Source organism: Falco punctatus (genome assembly GCF_963210335.1).
Source record: "Falco punctatus genome assembly, chromosome: 5".
Taxonomy (NCBI): domain Eukaryota; kingdom Metazoa; phylum Chordata; class Aves; order Falconiformes; family Falconidae; genus Falco; species Falco punctatus.
The window spans coordinates 86,183,396-86,202,632 of NC_137584.1; the positions used below are offsets into that span (position 1 = coordinate 86,183,396).

The 19,237-nt window shown below is 44.9% G+C and overlaps 1 protein-coding gene across 2 annotated transcripts in view; it reads left to right on the top strand.

Moving 5' to 3' along the window:
• SDCCAG8 (SHH signaling and ciliogenesis regulator SDCCAG8) overlaps nt 1-19,237 on the top strand; it is a 116,755-nt gene that overhangs the window by 94,860 nt on the left and 2,658 nt on the right. The window contains exons 17-18 of one of the 2 annotated variants that reach the window (XM_080390474.1): nt 14,879-15,005; nt 16,893-16,975. In XM_080390474.1, coding sequence (XP_080246600.1) covers nt 14,879-15,005; nt 16,893-16,943 — 178 coding nt within the window. In that variant the 3' untranslated portion in view covers nt 16,944-16,975. Of the gene's footprint in view, nt 1-14,878; nt 15,007-16,892; nt 16,976-19,237 lie in introns of those variants that run through there. The other variant, XM_080390475.1, reaches the window with a different exon arrangement.

Consider the following 19,237-nt stretch of genomic DNA (forward strand, 5'->3'; position numbering starts at 1 on the left):
TCTGGAGTTTATTGAGAATCTTGAAAATGCAAAGCTTCTTCCATCTAGGAAAGTAAAGGAAGTGAATGTGTACAGTCAGGTGATGGGAAAAAAATTCTCTCTGATGTCTCAGAGTCCTCTAAGGAGTTTGGGGCAGGTGGGCCAAGCCTGGGCAATAACACCTGAAACAAAAATTGATTCATGATCAGAAATGTGTGCAAAACGCACAGGATCTGAAAGAGATTCATCCAAGAGGTCAGGGAGGTTTTTTGTTGATTCTCTCTTCCCCATTCCCCCCCCTCCTCCTATAATTTCATAATTTCTGAGTTTTGAAGAGTATGCATAGAACTAATTGAAATCGTAATCTGTACTTATTTATAAACATGTCTTGTTACCGTAAACACCCTCTATATAGTCCTTTATTTACTATAGCTGGTAAATCAAGCCCTATAAAATTTCAGCTGAGCTAAATGCTACATCATTGAATACGTTTCTACATTTCACATTTTGAAATTCAAGTGTTTTGAACTTCTGTCATTTTTTTCTGAAGCAAAAGAGGAAGAAAGAGTGGAATTCTGGGAGGAGAAAGTGGCTTTTAATTTTTTTTTTTTATATATAAAACTATCCAAAGCAATTTTGATGAAACTTAAAATAGCCTTGAGACAGAGAGAGGGGGAATAGGAAAGTACTAGCCATAAACAAACAGATTTAAATCTTAGTGCAGTGCCCTCAAAAGTGCTGGTTTGAACCAAAGCCTCAGCGTTGGTCTGCTCTTTCTGTGAGGGTGGGACACGGTCTCCCCATCATTTGTTTAGGAGCTCTAACTCCTAACTAGCCGAGGGGAAAAAACTATTTTTTGTTTTATGCATTATCTACGTAATCAAACACAAGCATTCCCATATTGTAAGGAAAGTTGTTTTTGTGGAGGGCGGAGGAATGTTCTGTGCTCATTGCAATGGAGGGTTGGTGTGAGGAATCTTTGGAGCAAATACCTGTCTAGTTTCTGTTCTTCTTGAAAAATGCTAGCACACACGTGTGCTTCGCGGTCCCTATGCTACCTGCTGCCTCTCTCTGCACAGATAATCACACAAACGATACATGTGAGCAGCATTTGAGGTAGAGCTGTTATCTTTTATCTCTTTGATGTCTTATTTTACTGGTGCATGAAAAGTTGAATGAGGAAATAGTGTTTCTGAACAAAAGGTGCTGCAAATCCTCAGCAGACAGAATTGCAAAATTGTGCCGTCTGTCCTTCGTTAACTGAGATGGTTATTCATCACAGAGTGGTCGATGAGTTTTATCAGAGCATTTATTTGTAATTTCTATGTTCTAGGTATTTATTTTTTAAAAATTTCAGGCTCCAAAGTGTATATTTTCTTTTCCGTTACAGTCAATTATGTCATAAATGGTCAAATCATAAGTCACCACAAACAAAATTATTTTTGCAGCCTGTCTTCCTAGCGTCTGGGTTCTAAAGAGACAACCTGGATGCCTGCATGCCAGTGCAACCAGGATTTCAACAGTGTCAATAATCTTTGCTCATCACACCAAAAAAAATCAGTGTGTCAGTGTATTCCTGCAGAGTCATTAGCATACAGACTCACTCTGCTTGCTTAACAAAGCGTGGTTTGGTGTATTATAGTTTCCTAGTCTGCTTGTCTGATCCACCTCTGACAAAAGCAGAGAGAAAATTCAGTCCCTTCTTCAGTGGCACGCTAATGTGGGAAATAAATCTTTGGGCATAAGGTCTGAAATGGCAGTCATTTAAATAATTCAAATGTAGCAATCATTTTGCCCATGTGCCTTTCATTTCTTTGTTTTGTTTCTCTGTATTTCTCAAATCACTGAGAGACAAACGATCTTCTGTGACAATCTATATTTTTAAAAATATCTAGAGCTAAATAATCCCCATCCTCTTTAAATGCAGTTTAACTGGTTACATGTTAAATAATTATTTGCTCTCTCTTTTGTGGTGTGGAGGGGGGAGTTGGAGGGGAGAAGTAACATACAAGCAGATGTGCTGCTAGATCTACAGGCTTCTGCCAACCATATGGCATCTTAAAGAAAGATGGTTGGAGCGTCTGGATTAGCAAAGAGTCGGGATGGAAAGCCATGTGTCGTGTTGGTACAGGCAGTTGTTTTAGCTCTCTGTAAAAGGCTTCAGGAGATTGTGTAATGGAACAAATGGTACTGCAAGCCTAGTAACAGCCTTACCGCTGCTGGAGAGGCAATTGGCCCCCAGGCGGGTACTGCTTCATCCTTGCTTGTTGGTTTTTTGTGAAGGATTTTTAGATCGTTATTCTGTGTTCTTCTTTTAACGTACAGGAAACTTGGGAGATCTAATTCTGAACTTTATACTTGAAAGAGAGCTATTGTGTGGTTAGGATTTTTTCGCACTCTCGTTTTTTATAATGAAAACATACAGTTTCCCTCTCTTTGAAATGAGAAGCTCGTGCCCTTTTGCAAATTTCCTGCATCCTTCGTGAACACTTTGAGACACCAGTTCGTTGAATTTGGAGCCTGTGCCCAGATTTTGGGGGGAAACTGCTCTCTCTGGGATTTGCTTAGTTAAAAACAAGACTGGGGCTATTGCGCTTGTGGCTGTAACATACCAGCTTGGCATTTGTATTCTGTTTGAGAAGTTGCTCTTTATGCAAACAAGGGGCCTTCTCCTGTTAAAGGCAAAATTCCTTTTTACAGCAGCACAGGATTGGGCTCTTGGTGGGGTTTTGTGTGCTTTACAGGAGTCTCTGTCGTTCACATTACAGCTCATGGGAGTTATTCTGGATCAGGATGAAAGCTTTTGTGTCCAGTTCTGTAACAGAAATAGGTTTCAGTCATTTCTCTGCTGTCACACAATAGAACTCAAAATTCCTGCGTATGTCTCAATGAAATCAGGCCCCTTAGTACACCTGTAAACGCCGTTTTACCTCCCCGATACTGTTTGTTCCAAAGGAAATTAAAAATCTGATGTTGCAGTAAGGGAGTTCAATAAAATCAGGATTATTTTATTTGAAGAGACTCTAAGTAGATTATGATCCCATATCACAATTTTTATGTAAGGAGATAACATGAAGGACACCCAGATATTCATTCATAGGTAAATACTTGCTGACCAGGTAACGTTATGGTTTCAGAGACATTAGAAACAAACCATTAACTATGGAAGCATCTTCCCTACAGAGGATCTTTCCTGAAAAATACGCTGTCTTAAACTGAGACAAATGCTGCTGTTATACAACCTAAATTCACAATAATTTACAAGTAAAGGTACAATTACTGCCTTTTTTTTTTTTCCTTTAATTTTTTTCTTACTTTCCAGAAGGCTCCTTATCTGGAGCTTAGTAAACAGCAGTCCTCAGCTTAATCTGCAGTTTAGTTACAGCAGCGCACGCTTTTTCCTGAGCTGCCTGCATTCCCCCCTGCTCAAGCCTGCATATGTTGCTCAACACTGATCAAAAGTAGCCTCCCTCGGGAGGGGGGCTTGGGTTCGTTCTGTTGGCCTGTTCATTAGCTCGCCTCAGCCGAGGCTGAGCCAGGTGTGAGGTGGACAGTTGTCCACCAGGAGCGGTGCCAAGACCACCAGCCTCTCTGGAAGGCTTTTGCGGCGGTGGCTGAGGAGGAGTGGAGTCGGACCAGTGAGCCCCAGTGGGGAGCTGGGGCTCTCTCAGGGCATCTGCTGAGCTTTCACAGGCTTTGGGAAACCCAGGGGATTGTTCTGTGCCACGTTAGCATGTGAGTTCACCGACATCCTGGTGCGCGTTAGCAGAAGTGTGCATCCCATTCAGAAATGAGTGTTCCTCTCTGCAGGTTTCCCAGTATTCCCAGTGTGTGAGTAATGGTGTATTTGTGCTGCAGCAGCAGTGTCAGAGGTTAGCAAGGCTACAGAGACAAGTAATTGACTCAGAGTAGGTGGATCTCTTGGTTCTCATTTTGCAAATGTGGTTGTCTTCCGTATCCCTACTTAGAAGAACAAGAAACATGGTTGTATTTAAACAGAGACACAGCTTTGTTTTCTTAATTTACTACTAGTGATTTCAGGCACTTAATTTTAATTGTCCAACTACTTATGTGACTGAGAATGTTCAGCTCCCAAAAGCATATCAGGGCTTCTCAGCTTTCTTGTTTAAACATTTGTTTCATAAAACTGTTAACATTGCTTAGCACTGAAAAACCAGAACATGGAGAAGTAATATGAGAAAAGCATGACTTGCCTAACAAAACTCAGCAAGACCTTTTGATGGTAATCTAAGGGGAAAAGTACTCTTCTCTTACCCTTGCAGTGAAGATGTGTCAAGAAAATGAGTAACATGTAGGCCAACTTGTAGCAAGGAAAAGGCTGATAGTTTTGCTAGAATGTTTGAGGATAATTAAAATACAGTGGAAACAGAAGAGTCTGTGCGTGCATATGGACAGTTGTGGACAGGATGAACTCTGCTGCTGGAAGGTGCTGGTAGTTTGCCAGGGTGGGCTGCCTGCGCAGGGTCCTGTGACTGCTGGCTGATGTGCCGAGCCGTGACATGGGAGAGCCGGGCTGCAGCCACCTCTGTGCTCGTTTTGTGTGCTCCTGACAGCCCTGTGCTGCTACTGCAGAGCCGCTAGAGCTGCCGTTCTCGTCCACAAGCTAAACTGCCGTCACGAGAAGGGCATCAGTGACCCTTCCCGCTGGCCATGATCTGGGTGTGTTGATACTCATCCCCACGCTGCCTGGTTGCAGTTGTATCCCTTATTGTAGAAGGATTAATGGTTATTCTGAAGATAACTGTAATGATATTTGCCTCTAAAGCAGCAATAAAATTCCTCTATTTCATAGCAATGATTGAGTTCAGCCTTTAGGCTCGATGCAGTAAATTCAGAGCACAATTGGACTAATATATACATCATGAAATAACCACTCTCTTAGAGTGTAATACCATCTGTAATGTAGTAATACATTTTAAGATGCGTTTGCCGTTAAATGCTTCCCTGCTTTCTCTCAGTGTTCTAAGCAATTGCAGGTTTCACTAACTTCACATGCAAATTCACTGTGTTTATAATATAATCCAAAATAAAGCACCAAGTGGACTCCGTATTCGCAAGAGCTGAGCTCCGTGAAGGTGGGCTGACGGTACTGCTCAGCTCCTCCAGCTTTTCTCATTTTCTGGGAAACCTCTGGTTTCTTAGGATGAAACTCCTTTCCTCTCAGCCCTTCCCAATGCAAAAACCTTTCTTTGTAGCTCTCACCATCTCGCCCATGTTTGGTCTTCCATGTTACATTTCCCGCAGCTGGTGTTGCCTGGATGCTGTGTCCCTCCCTTTGTTTTAGGGTGTACCAGGGAGCCTGGGAAGATGGGCTGGTCCCAAGTGCAGTGTTGTGTGACAGCAGCAGCTCCCTGTGAGGTGGGAGCACGCTCCAAAGATAACGGAGAAACAGAGGCTGAAGCCTCCTCAGATCCCTTGGGTGTATCTGTGCACATCTGAGCACCGACCTTCCCTCCCTCCCACGCACAGCCTAGGCTCCTCTGCCCACCTGGACCTGCTTCCCAGCCATTTTGCTAGAACCTCATTCAGTCTGTGCCCCCCATTCTCATTTTTGTTTCCTAGGTAGAGTAAGTTCGGAAGAGACATACGTGATCGAGCTGGATTTGCAGGGGAGGAGGCCAGGCTTGGGGCAGGTTCACAAGTGGAAGCAGTCTGGTCTGTGTGGAGAGAGCAACGGGGGCTTGTATGGAGAGCATCTCTCTGAATGTGCTGCATGGAAAAATTGTCTCTGTCACCAATATAAAGCCATATTCCTCCTTTTGTGTGTCACAAGCACAAAGCTACGCTCCGTACAAATCTCACATCTATCATTATTTCGCTGTCATTTATGAAAACCACAATAACCCTGTGTGAGCCCTGAAAATAAGCAGACGTGTATCACCCGCCAGAGCTTACAGGCCAGATCACTTGTTTGAAATGAACAGGAGAGAGGGGCGTATGGGCACCTCTGGTCTGGTAAATACGGGTGGTGGGGTTCAAGCAGGAGAGCTAATGAGTGACGCCTACATAGATACTTAACGCTTTGTGTTTGGTATTTTTAGAGTCTATTTTCATAGTGGTCAAACTATACAGTACAGCAGCCTTATTTTTTATGCTGAGGAATATTTTTGAAGGACTGTGATAGATCATTATTAAACTGGAAAGACTTCCTTGCAGATAACCAAATTGGAAGGACTGTACCCGATGCTGCGGAGCTCCCGTTCACAAGGTCACGAGGGAGAAACATTCCCTCTTTCAAACACAGGTACTAACAGCTACGAACATCAACAGCAGCTTTCTGCTCTGCGACACGGAGCCTGCAGTCCTTGGTGGCAGGCAGAGCCCGGGCTCAGTGCGGACAGCGGGACTGAACCTGACCCGTTGTGTTAGCCTGCGCTGGCAACTGTCAGAAACAACCGAAGCAGGTGTAGCTCAGCTGCACTACCCTTTCTAGCAGGAGTATTTTTTTAATTACGACAATGTCTGATAAATTAACAGAAGCTGATGCTTTTAGCGGGTTTTTTTGCTTCAAATGCCTGATGTCAGCTTGGGCCACATGTACATTCTGCACATGCCATGGGATAGAAAAAGTGAAGGCTTCTTTTTCAATTCTCTGCTGCCTGCCCAAACACCACATGTACTGTCTGTTACATGTCGCTTCTGATGAGGTTCATGCTGGGAATTTCTTTTTAAAGGCAAAGTGTTTCTGAAGGAAAGAGTTCAGATTGGGCAGATTGCATGAAAAAAATTGCAGTGTCTCTGACTCAAATGCAGTGATTGTTTTGTGTGGACACCACCTAGCAGTTTGTAAAGCTTCAGGTTGGTCTGGTAGTAAAAGAAATGAGGAAGCATTGGATAAGCAGTGGGGGAAGTGGAGTACACGTTGAGAAAAAGTAAACCAACCACAAAAATGTTTGTAACTAGTAAGACAAGCACAGGAAAAATTCAGTAATGCATGTATGTACCTTGCAGAATGATCCTTATAAACATGAGGGGGGGCAGTTTTGAAACCTTGATAGGATATGCGTCTCTTAACATTATCAGGAATCTGTCTCCTTATTCAGAAATCGTGCAAAATCTGTTCTGTCTGGCACATAACAAAACCAGAGAGAGGTGAACATCTTTAAAAAAAAAAAAAAAATTAGAGTCTGATTATATGATTCATTGTATTCCTGTGACATTATCTGCTGCAAGCCCGGCCCCGTTTTTTGGTTTGGTTTTTTGTTTTTTTTCCCCTAAGATGTTTTACAGCATTCTAAATTAATAGTCAGTCTAAGTGATTTGAAGAATTGTTTTGTTAAACACTTTTCAACTATAGGCAGAAAATAGTAACCGGAACTATTTTTCCTCTAATGTGAACCTTATCCAGAGTTCATATTCTGATCATAGATTGTATTATTTCAAATTCCTTTAAAGGAGGAAAATCCTTATCTTCAGCCTAGGCATTCAGACACAAATAGATGCCGGTGCAGCTTTCCCCGGTATCTTTTCCGGCCTGCCGTCCATTCTCTTTCATTGTTTCCTTCCTGTCAAAACCCAGGAGGGCTAAAAGTGGCCATCGTACCAGCTGAGCCCAGCTGCTACACCCCCTGCTGAAGAGCAGGCTGGTAATGTTCTCTCTTCAGCACGTTCCACATGAGCTATTAGAAGCCCAGGAATAGACCCAGGCTCAGGTTTCCGACGTGATCTATTTGTTTAACCTGTTGGACCAGCTGTGGAAGTGAAGATCTATTCTAATAGTCAGCGATGACACCTGAAACAAAGGGGAAGCTACTGTTCCTATGTAAACTTTTAATTAAGCCCTATTCATAATTGTTGTTATGGCATGTGAAGATCATTACCTTACTGGAGAATGATGTACTGTAGGCACTTCTTTACAAGTATGTTGAAAAATTAAGAGTGCATGTAGTAAAATGGAATTCAGAGGTTATCCAATACACATTAAAAAAAAAAAAAATTAAGTGATAAAGAACCACCTGGGTCAAGGGTTTGGTTTCCTGCTGAAATGTGGACATTTTCTTCTTAGGTGTCTGATTCCAAACTGTGCCAGGGATATTAACCTCTAGTTACCATCTGTTAGTGCAAGTTGGATGAGTTTGTTTTGCCTCTAGTGTAGGCAAGGGCTCACCTTCCGCAGCTGGCAGCGGTATAGATTGCATTCCTCCTCTGCCTCACAAATGACAGGCTGGGCCTTTGATGTGGCAACAGGATTTTGATAGGGATTTCAGAGGGTGGGAGATGCCACAGAAACATGTTTTAACGTGCCCTAAACTGTTTCCCTGTGTCCAGGGCTTCCCGTGTGACCGAAGTGTGAAGTGAGGAGGCTTGTTCACTGCCCTTGGTTCCTCCTCACTGTTATGGCGGTGGGCTTTTTTTTGGTCTGTGTGTGTTCTCTTACAAGAACATGAGAGAGGTGTTCTTTAATTAACATGGGAAGGGTGGATCATAGTGTTTTGCTTTTGAACCCAGATGGGAGAATGGAGTTCAATTAAAAGATCATATAGATGTACCTGTTTAAATTTCTGGAGCATGTGGAGACTTCTCCAAGATGCTCATCACTCAAGGGTGTCTCAAGGTCCTGACCTGTGGGTCAAGATCTTAAGTAAATAGCAATTTAGGACACTAGTGAAACTTTGGGGGGTAATTTGCTATTTGTGTGCATTCCTAAACTTACAGACTCTTATTAACCTCAAAACTTACCATGTGAATTTGTCAGTGCTGCAAACCACAGCGAAGATGCAGGTTGCTCATACAAGAACTAATTTTATCACTGCTTTAAATGTCCTAGTTACCCCTAGAGCTGATCCAAGGTATGAAAAGGTGGTGAATATGAATTTTTCTGCCTCCATGAAAAACACAACATCACTTCTGCTATGAAAGGGGAAGACAGAAGTGTAGCAGAGTTGAGGTGGAAAGCAGAGAGGACCTGTGCTGCCACCCCTGCAAGAGGGGTGGGGAGTGACAGCAGCTGGGGCAGTTGTGGCTGCAGAAAACAAGCTCACCATGAGCACCAGCCGAACACCGTAACTCTTTGCGTGGCAGCAAGCCTGGCTTTCCAAGATCCTCATCGAGGCAAAGCAAGCCAGATGACTGATTTGTGTGTAGCAGGGGATCACTTTAGGCAGCGCCTGCTCCATGTCAGGAATGAGCTGCAGTCACCAGAGTTTGTATTTCATGTTGTACGAATCTTTGTCTTATGGGGCACTGCTGAAGTTCTTTGTGATTTCATTAGGCTTGCCAAAAATTGTGGTTTAGACCGAAGTTCTTCAGCAGGGTTGTGGTGGGTGATTGCCCTCAGGAACAGACCAGTGGAGGTGGGAGCCAGGTGGGAAGGAGCTGTGCAGAAAACCTTTGCTGTGGCATTTCCTAACTCTTGACTATTTGAATATGCAAATTTAACATCCTTCGAGGGTTTGTAGTATGCTGTCTGTTGAGTACCACAACTTAGACGTTTCCTATCACAATTTGGTAGGATGTCCTGAAAAAAAATGATAAAAGCAGGAGGTGGAAAGTTTGCTGGGTTCTGCTTTCTTTTCTAATTGGCTTGCTCCATCTTTTTGTAACAAGCTTGTTCTTAAACCTGCATTTATTTTTAAATTCCCAGGCTTATTACCACATCTGGCACTGCCTGCATGTTGGGGCAAAAGCCCCCTCCAGTTGCGTCCCTGCAGCGTGGCGGGGGTCTGCAACATTGCCCTCGATTTTCCCCCTTGTAACCAGAAGCAGCCTCTGATCGCTGCGTCCACCTACAGGCAGAGGAGCGATGCGAGAGGAACCTTAGGAAGAAGTAGCTTACGCTCTTCTCCGAGCAAGAGATGTTTTTAAAGGCAGGTTGCTGCACAGCGACGTATTCTCATCATTTTGGGTTCTGGTCGTTTTGGGGGGCAGCAGGAGCCATGCCTCGGCACCCCCTCGCCCATGGAGTGTCAGCCCCGGTGCTGGTGGTGGCCCCCACAGGTGACCGGCACCCCAGGTCTCGCCGTGGGGTACGGGGTGGCAGCGGCCGCGGGCACTGCTGGGCGCCATGGGCTGGCCTCCGTTACCACAGCAACCGGCAGATGGGGGGCTTGGGCAGGGGCAGCGGGGAGGCAGCCGCAGCAGCATGCCGGACGAGCCGCTCAATAACAGCCCTTTCAGCTCTGACAGCTCTGCTCTGGCTGGCCAGAAGTAGTTATCAGATTACTTGTATTAAAACCTAATTAAGATGTGTGCCAGTAAATGCAGCATGATTATTGGATTTGGTGATTTAGCTGCTGCAGGTTGCTGCAATCCCATCACGCCATTTCAGCAAATTCAGCTTTGCGGAGTAGAGTGAAAACGTTTTACATGAGTAACCTGACTGTGCTGAAGGAGTAAATAACCTTTTAATACCTCTGCTTTGTCAAGGACTGGTCCCCACTGCAGGGTGCGTGGACACTGCCCGCAGATCCTGGCGTATTAATTTCTTTCGAATCAACTTCAGACCCAGAGGAGGGCTGAGAGGTTGTATCGGCGTTTTCCCCCGCTGCCGATTGCCTGCAGGTGAAGGGACCTGTGAGCCCCCAGGGCTGGCAGCTTGCAGCGAGAGCCTTGTGGGTGCCCCTGGTTTAGCGATGCGCCTCTGCAGACAAGAGGGAAGCTTTTGTTCTTGTCTGTAGGCCGCAGGCAAAAGGCAGTCTAGTAGTAATGCTAGTACTACTAACACGGTAGTGCTAGTCCAGCTTTGTGGCGTTGGATGCAATGGAAGTTGATTCTGCTGGCTGGAATTCACCTTGGTGCCAAAGCTCTGCTCGGTGTTTGATGTTTCACCTCGTTTTTGCAGGGTCTTGCAGTGGTCGTCTACCCACCGCTGTCAAAATGTAACGAAATCTGTCTATGATGCCTTTGCGTTCCATCTCTGGACGGGCTGGGGTATAGCCCGGTCGGACCCACCTACGGAGTGAGAGGTGCAGCCTTCTGCAGGTTGGAGCTGCACACAGTAGCAAGGTAGCGTGGAGCCGTTCTACCGTAAAGCTGTGCACGAGCTCCAAGGACTGAGAATCGGAGCAAAACGTTTACCTTGAAGCGTTCATTCATTACAGCTTGTGACGCCTCGGTTTTGTTCTTCTTCTGTGGAACCACTTGTTTCACGGAGCTGCCTCTTCCCTGCTGCCATCTAGAAAGAGGAATTTTGCTTTAGACGGGTTAATGGAAAATTCCCTGAAGGCTATTATTATTACTGCTACTAAATGGGAGCTTACTCCTTAGCGCCAGGCTGTCCTGTAAGCGGTGCAAACGTAATGCGGTTCAAGAGCTACGTGCCTTCCCCTCGTGCCTTGAGGTAACATGACAGAGCATGGAGGCAGCCCCTGTCCCTCAGCACTCCCAGGCCAAGCAGGAGCAGCCGCCTGACATCCCAGCTGGACAGATCCTGCCACTGTGGTGGAAAAACGATCTCATTTGGAGCGGAGGGTGAGGATGCCGTGGTCACTCGGATGCTCAGGACACAGTCCACATTTGCCTGGTCGGTGGTGTTGCCAAAGTGAACGTGGCGACCGTGCAACCTCACTCGCTCATATTAGCAAAATGTGCAGAAGGTTCTGTCACCCAGTTGTAAAAATGATGGCAGGCATCGATGTGCAGTTGTAACATATGGGAAGTACAGTGAATGTGGGTGGAGCTGTTCATTTCTCATCTTGAATCATTTACGAGATCAGCAAGCAGGCCAGATACAATGCATATGGGAATGTGTGGCTGTGCTGCACATGTCACACATAATAGCAGATACTGTGAGAGGGCCCAGAGCCTGTCCTCGGGAGCTAAACGCACCAGCGTGGGCCAGTAGTCCCAGTGTGCAGACCAGGGGCCAGCTTGGCAGCAGTTTTGGGAGAGCAGACTGGTAGACAGAATTTGGGAATTCATGCACTGAGATCTGCAGTGACTAGGACTACTCACTCTATCCAGCATGACCCAGCACTGCAGAAAGGAGTGTTACTAACCCTGTACTCGAGCCCTGGAGATGGACACGGATGATCAAAGCAAAGCGGTGGCCTGCTGGGCAAACCCAGCTCAGTGCCTGCGTCGTCTTTCTCCCTCTGCTCAAGGGGACAGGCTACATGGAACGCGGTGGGTGGTGGGTACAAACCAGAAAGCATAATTGGGTACTATTGCCATAATTAAAGACTTTTCCTAGTTTATTTGTAGTAGTTTATTTGAATCGCCCTTTGCATGATCCGAGGGGATACAGAACTTCACAAGACAGCGTGCTAAGGCCTGTTAGCCGGTCATGCTTTTGAAATCTGCACGGGCTGCCCGTGAGTATCTAGTAGAACGTGTTGTTTGGATGTAAAATTCACACGAGCTGGAAATGACATCTCTCTGCGTGCCAGAAGTGGAGGAAGTTCCTCGCACTGACGCGGTGGCTCATCAGCTGGAGCCTCCTCGCTGCGAGAGGAGCAGCACACAGAGGAGGCTCCGCGGGCTGCAGCCGCGGCGGGCGCTCGTGCAGCTGGGACGGGCAACGCTCCTCGTGTTGCTGCGGGGATGGGGGTCACGGAGCTTGTGTGTTACCCATGTCTTTAGCTGCCAGGAACGATAAGTTTGTGCAAGAGGGTCTCTCAAAGACCATGTGAGTGTTCTTAAATAGGCTGAGACACTGGCAGAATGGGAAAATTATTAATTAAATGTAGATACCAGCAGAAACTTTTAAGTTGTAAGGACCTGAATCCTGCCTGTAGTTGGTAGTTGTTGAGTAGGGCTGTGGTGCATGAGGAGGATTCCACAGCCTCCAGGCTTTCCATAGGTGGGGCAGCACTGGGGTTCTGCCTCTGGCTGGCTGAAGACATCCCGTCCCAGTTCCACCTCCCTTACCAGTACTGCTAGTAATAAGTACACTAGAAGTAAAGGACTGGCAGATGTCTTTATTACAGATGAAGTGCAGTAAGGTCACGTATCCTCCTCAAGTGAAAGGAAATCAATGGCCGAGTAGTGAGCAGAACTCAGCTTTCCAGTCTGAACCTGCGGGGTCGCCTCCAGTAAGCACCGCCGTCTCTTGCACTCCCTGGGAGCAGGATGCTCGTGGAGAAGCTGCTGTCTTTAAAAACAAACCAAAGGACAGTATGACGGTAGGGGGTTGGGGGGTGGGGGTGGATTTTGCTTTGGGTTTTGAAGTTTAACGCCCCTGAAAACCACCTTTAGGAAAGGAATGAAAGGTGAACAGTGCCTGTGCCAGCATGGTATGGTTTGGAAGGTACAGGGAGTGTGACGTTAGATACAGAGCGTCTAAGTGTGTATTTAGTAGAATATCCTGTGCTATCAAAGTGGTGGGTTTCGTTCCTTCATCGGACATTTGCAACCAGCTGTCGCTGTTTGCGGCTAGCTGCATTTAGTTTTGTTCTGATCCCCGGGAGATGGTCCTGCAGCTCCTCAAAGCTCTTTTGCAAGGAAATACGAGCAGAGTAACAGGGCACTATGAAATATGGGCGCTCAGCGTTTGCCACGTGATTGTTGCAGTTTGATTTCAAGGAAGTTGGCTGGCAGATACACGTGAGGCAATACGGGTTTTGACATAGATTTGCGGGGTTTTCTTTCAGCTAGATTTTCCTAGCTTTTGATCAAGAAATTTGGGGCTGTGTACTAATGCAGTTATTTGAACAATCCTGATGAAGGATGTGGCTATTCAGAGTGATTAGCTCAGCTGAGTTCTGACAGCTGTACAAGTCAAAACTACCGCATGGAGCTGCAAGTAAAAAGGTTCTGAAAATCACATGTCTTATTGTAAGTGTATAACTAATTCCATCCAAAGCAAGCCTGTACGAGATGCAGCCTAAACCCTTGTTCAGCTGAAGCTGTATTTGTGTGTTGAGCAAGAAACAGTTTACAAAAGCAAGTGCAGAGCTTAGATCCAGAAATAAATTGACAAAAAGAGTTCATGTTCCCTTAGTGCATAGTGTTTAGCTGTGTACGTTTTTCTCCAGATTTAAAGACAAAAAAAAGCTTCTAAGATATCCGAAAGGACTTCTAATTAAAGATGTTCTTGTATAAAGAGTGAAATGCATTTAATGTAAAAACACAGTTTCCATCTTCTTGCTGTTTACGTCCTGTGCTACAGGTGCCAAGCAGAATTTTTGCATTTTTTTCGTGGCAGAGGCAATGAACAGTTACTGGGGACTCAACAAGCCACACCAGCTTTTGTGGTTAAAGAAGCAAAGGTGCGGTTGCCCTGTCTACAGCAGCGCCGTCCCAACTCGGGCACTTGTTTCTCAAGCATAAGCAAAAGGCCTGTGTGTGTTCCTTCCGATGCCTGCCAGCTTGTTCCCTCTGTCTTGCAGCCCCTGGCGAGGAGGATCTTTGGAGTGATGGGCTCTTCACATCCTTCCCCAGGAACCCCCGTTACTGCTACTCAAGGATCGATGCTCGTGTGCTTCATTAACACTAAGCTTACTTGAAATAAATGTTGCTGTAACAAATGTTGGACGTTGACGGGCTTGCAAAGAGCAGTGGGCAGAACCCAAAAGTTTTTGTCACTTCCCGTCCAGTTTGTCAGGGGGTTGGGGTATTTGGGTTTACAATTTGGGATGGCGCATGTGTTCCAGGAAGGCGGTTACTGAAGCAGCTCCAGCGTGTGCAGCTTGCTTAGCTGCAGGGATCGGGATGCAGTCCTGCGGTCTTTACCGATGGCACTTAATGGCAAAGCAAATGTGCTGTCATGTCATGATAAAGCTTCTAAATCAGAAGTGCAAACCTTTAAAAGTGCTCGTGTAAAGTGTGAAAGTAAAATATACCGAATGCCCACCCGAGGAGCAGTACCTTAGTCTCAGCCCAACCACCAGACTGAGCTCTGTCATCTGGGAGCTGCAACCGCCAGTGCGAACATCAAAGCTTCTACCATGAACTCCAACTTCAGATGCTCTGCAACCCTTTTATCTATTTTTTTTTCCAGGTTACAGCAGCTTGACAAGCACTGCCAGGCCACTGCCCAGCAGTTAGTGGAGTTGCTCAACAAACAGAATCAGCTCTTCAAAGAGAAGCAGCTGCTTACAGAAGAGGTGCAGTTTCTGCGAACACAGGTACTGTGCCAAAAGGAAGGCAAGTCTGAGGGGAATATTCTGCAGCTTTAGCAGGAAAATCTGCCAGCAGTCTCATTTCAGCTGTTGGATTTTGTTGCTGTTGTTTAAAATAAGGCATTACCTTATGAAAAAAAAAATAAAAATCCATGCAATTGGAAAGAGACTGGCAGCTGGACCTGAGTCTCACTTAAACCTAAACTAAATGAAGAAAGCGTTCTGAAGTGGCTATAAAACAGCAGAAGTTCCTCTTGGTGACAGTTCCTAGCTTTGTTATCAGAAGATTTTGTGTTCCTTTTTCAGAGATAAGGGAAATTGTTCTTTAACAGCAATAATGTTTAAACGGTAGCTTGGTGTTGATAATCTCTCTGAGCTTTTAGCTGATATTTGTGCTGACATTTGTCAGCCTTCAGTCCTCCTACCACTTTGTGGTGTTTTTTCTGCCCTTTTTTTAAAAAAGTCACTTATCTTTCCTGCTACTCCATGACCACTCACCCTAATGTGGGATGGTGCACATGCTCGTGCCTGAGCACTGTCCACTGCCCTGCATCTCTAGCAGGACTGACTCTTGTTCCCAGTGGTCCCTAGGAAGCTGTGGCTGCTTCTGGACTGTTGGGGGTTTTTTTTATTTTTTTGGCCACTGTTCTTCAGTCAGTCAGCGCTTTGGAAATGGAGAGGGCTGCATGGGTGGGGGGTTGGTTTGTCATTCTTGTTTCACAAAAAGAAGAGGGAGAACTAGCAATCACAGAATGAGGTTTTCAGTAAAACCATTAACAAATCAAACCCTCGTTTTGTGACTAAGTAGATGAACTAATTTAACAATATCACGATGCTTTCTAACTCGTGAACTAGTGAGTTTGCCCGGGATAACTGGAGTCCTGTTAACGACGTAACGAAAGACATTCAGTGTAGGAACCGAGTCCAGGAGCACACCTAGCAGTAAATAGAACATGAATTGGCCAAAATACTTAACAAAGTATGGATTTAATAGTATGAGTTAAGTTGTTAATCGTGTCAGTGTGTTTGGTTTCATGGGATTTTCTGTTGTTGTAGGCAAACTTGGTAGCTCAAGGTGGGGTGAAGTTATCAGCACGTAGTAACTACTGGCAAATTTCAGGGCAACCATAGTGTTCTCTCTGTAAGATAGTTTAAGAAGGGGGTTGTTCAGAAAAGAAAATTAAGATTTCTGTTTGAAGGGAAGCACTCATGGTAGCGTGAACCGATTTTACATGGTCCACAGGGATTTTGTTATTGATAATCTATTTTATCTGGAAGCAAGCGTGCTTTTATGGAGTTGGGCAGAAGCACAAAAGTCATTCGGATGCTGTACTGCTAGCAAGACCTGATTGGCAAAAGCTTCCTTCTTTATGTTCATTACAAGTTAATTGTGCTCCAGAGGATACTTTTTAACTTGAGAACACTCAGAAGAGAAGAATGATATAAAAAATTATTACAAAATGAGTCCTAAAAATCTATTTGCAGCTATTTAAAGCAACAGTGGTTCTCTGGGAATTGGAATTCAGCCAAAAAAAGCAGCCTGCAATATCAGACACTTGTTTTAAGAAAACTGAAGAGCAGCTCACCATAAATGGGAGCCTTTAACTACAGAAAGATGTATGTAGTTAGTGTAGAAATACATTTTTTTTTTTAAATCCATTGCAGAATTGGTGTCAATTGAAGGGGAAAGTGATATCATATTCCATGTTTTACTGTATTGTTCAACAGTTCTCCTTTGTAATAATTTAACTTTTTATTATCATTATTTGATGGGGGGAAGAGGGAGAAACCAGTCATACCTAATCTTTTAAAAATGATGTAAAATACACTAACCTAAATGTGCTATTGTATCTTGGAACATAAGCCACTAGTAACTGCAGTTGCATATTTCAGGAAAAAAAATGGGATGCAGATCTCAAACAGGACACAGATGGAATCAAGTAAAAACCTGGATGGATAAAGAGAAGTGAGCAGAAGTAGGTATTTTTTCTATATCCTATATATAGAGAGAGGGGAGGGAGAGGAAAGGAGGACTAAAACTATTTGCAGATGTGGGTTGAATCTGGCAAACACTTCAAGACAAAAGGGAGAAGGAAGTGTTTGAAACATTTTTGGGTTTGAAATTGTTAGAGCTTTTTGTGTTTGTTTTTCTTAAGCACTAAAAAATTTAGGACAAGCACTCCATGGCAAAGACAGGTTTACCTGACAGAATTAAAAAAAAAAAACAAAAAACCAACCACAAAAAGCACAAAAAACCACAAAACCCCAAAACTTGAAAATTTAAATTGGAGGGAAAGAGGAACATAAAACTTTTAGCAAGGTAGGAAGTTCTAGAACTCCGATCTTACCATAGGTACTTTTTGGTCTGGATAATCACTGAGTGTTTGTCTTTTGATTTGGAATTGGTTAGTTTTGTCATTTCCAGTAGTATTTTCCTCACAAGGAAGCTGAATTCTCTCTCTTCGTTCAGACAGGCTACAATTTGTTTTGTAATGAATTATAAAAGTTACTGTCGTGTTGAAAGAAACATGATTTATATAATCGTACTCAAAGCAGTGCTGTTGGAGTTACAGCTGTTAGAGCTGCTCCTATTGCCTTTAAGAGTTACTTTAATTTACAAGTCCCAGATTTTAAACTAGCTGAAACAAACGCTGACGAACCTATAACCTTCATAGGATTTGTTTTCAAAACTCTGGTTACTTCCTCTGCAGTTTTTATTTCTAGTGTTAGTGTTTGGTATAGGCAGTGGGGAGAGGGAGAAGAGAAAGAAAAAGAGAGAGGAAGAAGAATGTCTTTAAATCCCACCGCATTCTGGTGTTTTGGGAGTCTGGTTTTCATGGAAAACTCATTTGATGCTATAAGGAAAATTCTGGGGTTTAAAGTGAATGCAAAAAAAATCACCATAAAAGAAATACCTGATCCTGCGACATGCTGAATTCCCTTACAGGCAACGTGAGTTAAGAGGCTTTTAGCATCCTTCTGAAGGAGTGACCAAGACAAGTACTACAGTTTTCGAAAACATCTTTTTCATTCTCAGCAGTGAATTACGTGCTTTTAAAATAGTTATGTTTAATCTCCTATTACGGCAAGAAGCTTGGTATTATTTCAGAATAGCCACCTGCTACAACAGGAAGATGCTCGCACTGTAATTTTCATGTTCATAGAGCTAAAAAGGACCAGGATGAAAATGTGGCCCGATCTTACAGGCCATTAAGCAAACCCTTAATAGATGGCACTAATGTTTATTAACTGTCTGTCCAGCATAACATACTCAGGTCCACGTAAAAAGTCAGCAGTTTAATTATGGGATGTGTACCTCTCACTTTGAAAGTTTTCAAAAGGTTCAAGTTTTGAGTTTCTACCTTTGACCGTCTCTTATACTGCAACTTGCTGCAAGTCAGAGGATGAGGAATACTTCACTCCCCTCCCACACAGGTACTAGCCCCAAGTGTGTAGCGTGGCCCACGACCCCCTGAGCTGCGATTACCGAGTGCTGCCCAGCCGGCGTGAGCACGTTTCTGAAAGCTGGGATGCTCCTCACTCCAGGATCTGCCTTGGTGTGTCCCTCAGCTTGACAGAAAAGCGTTTGTGCCGGTTGCTAACCCCCAGGCAGCCCCCGGCTGCTGGAAGGGGGTGCTGGCCAGCCTGGCGGCGTTTGGGCCGGGGGGGTCACCTCCAGCCAGGGTGCCCATCCCGTGGTGCTGCTCTGCTTCCCCTCAAACAGCTCCTCCGGCCAGCCAGCCCCTCCCTGGCATGAACCCCGCTGTCCCTATGGCGCAGCCACTAAAACCATCTCCTCCCTCATTACAGATGTCTCTCCACAGCGAGCGTGCCTGCCAACAGACGGCCCTTCTCCTAGGCAGAAGTTAGAATATACCCACCCGTGACTATAGGCCCGTCCTGGCCCCTCTGGTGGCTCCGTGGGAGGTGCTGCCGAGTTCCAGCTGTTCCCCAGGGCTGGTTTGCTTTGGTTTCTTGTCAGCAGGAATTTTCAGTGAGGTTCCAGCAGGGATGCAGCGGGTGACGTGCCCCCGAACACCCCATTTGCACTGGTTTTCATGATGTGTTACAGAAGGGGAGCTTTACGTCCAGCAAAAAAGCAGCTCGTCCATCTCTGATGTCAAAAGTGATTCAGGCTGATCCTTACGCAGCCCTCAAGTGTTCTTCGGGAGACCTGAAGGCTGCTGAGGTTACTGGGGGGAGGGCTGCGGGGCTGCGGGGGTTTTAGTGTCTTAATG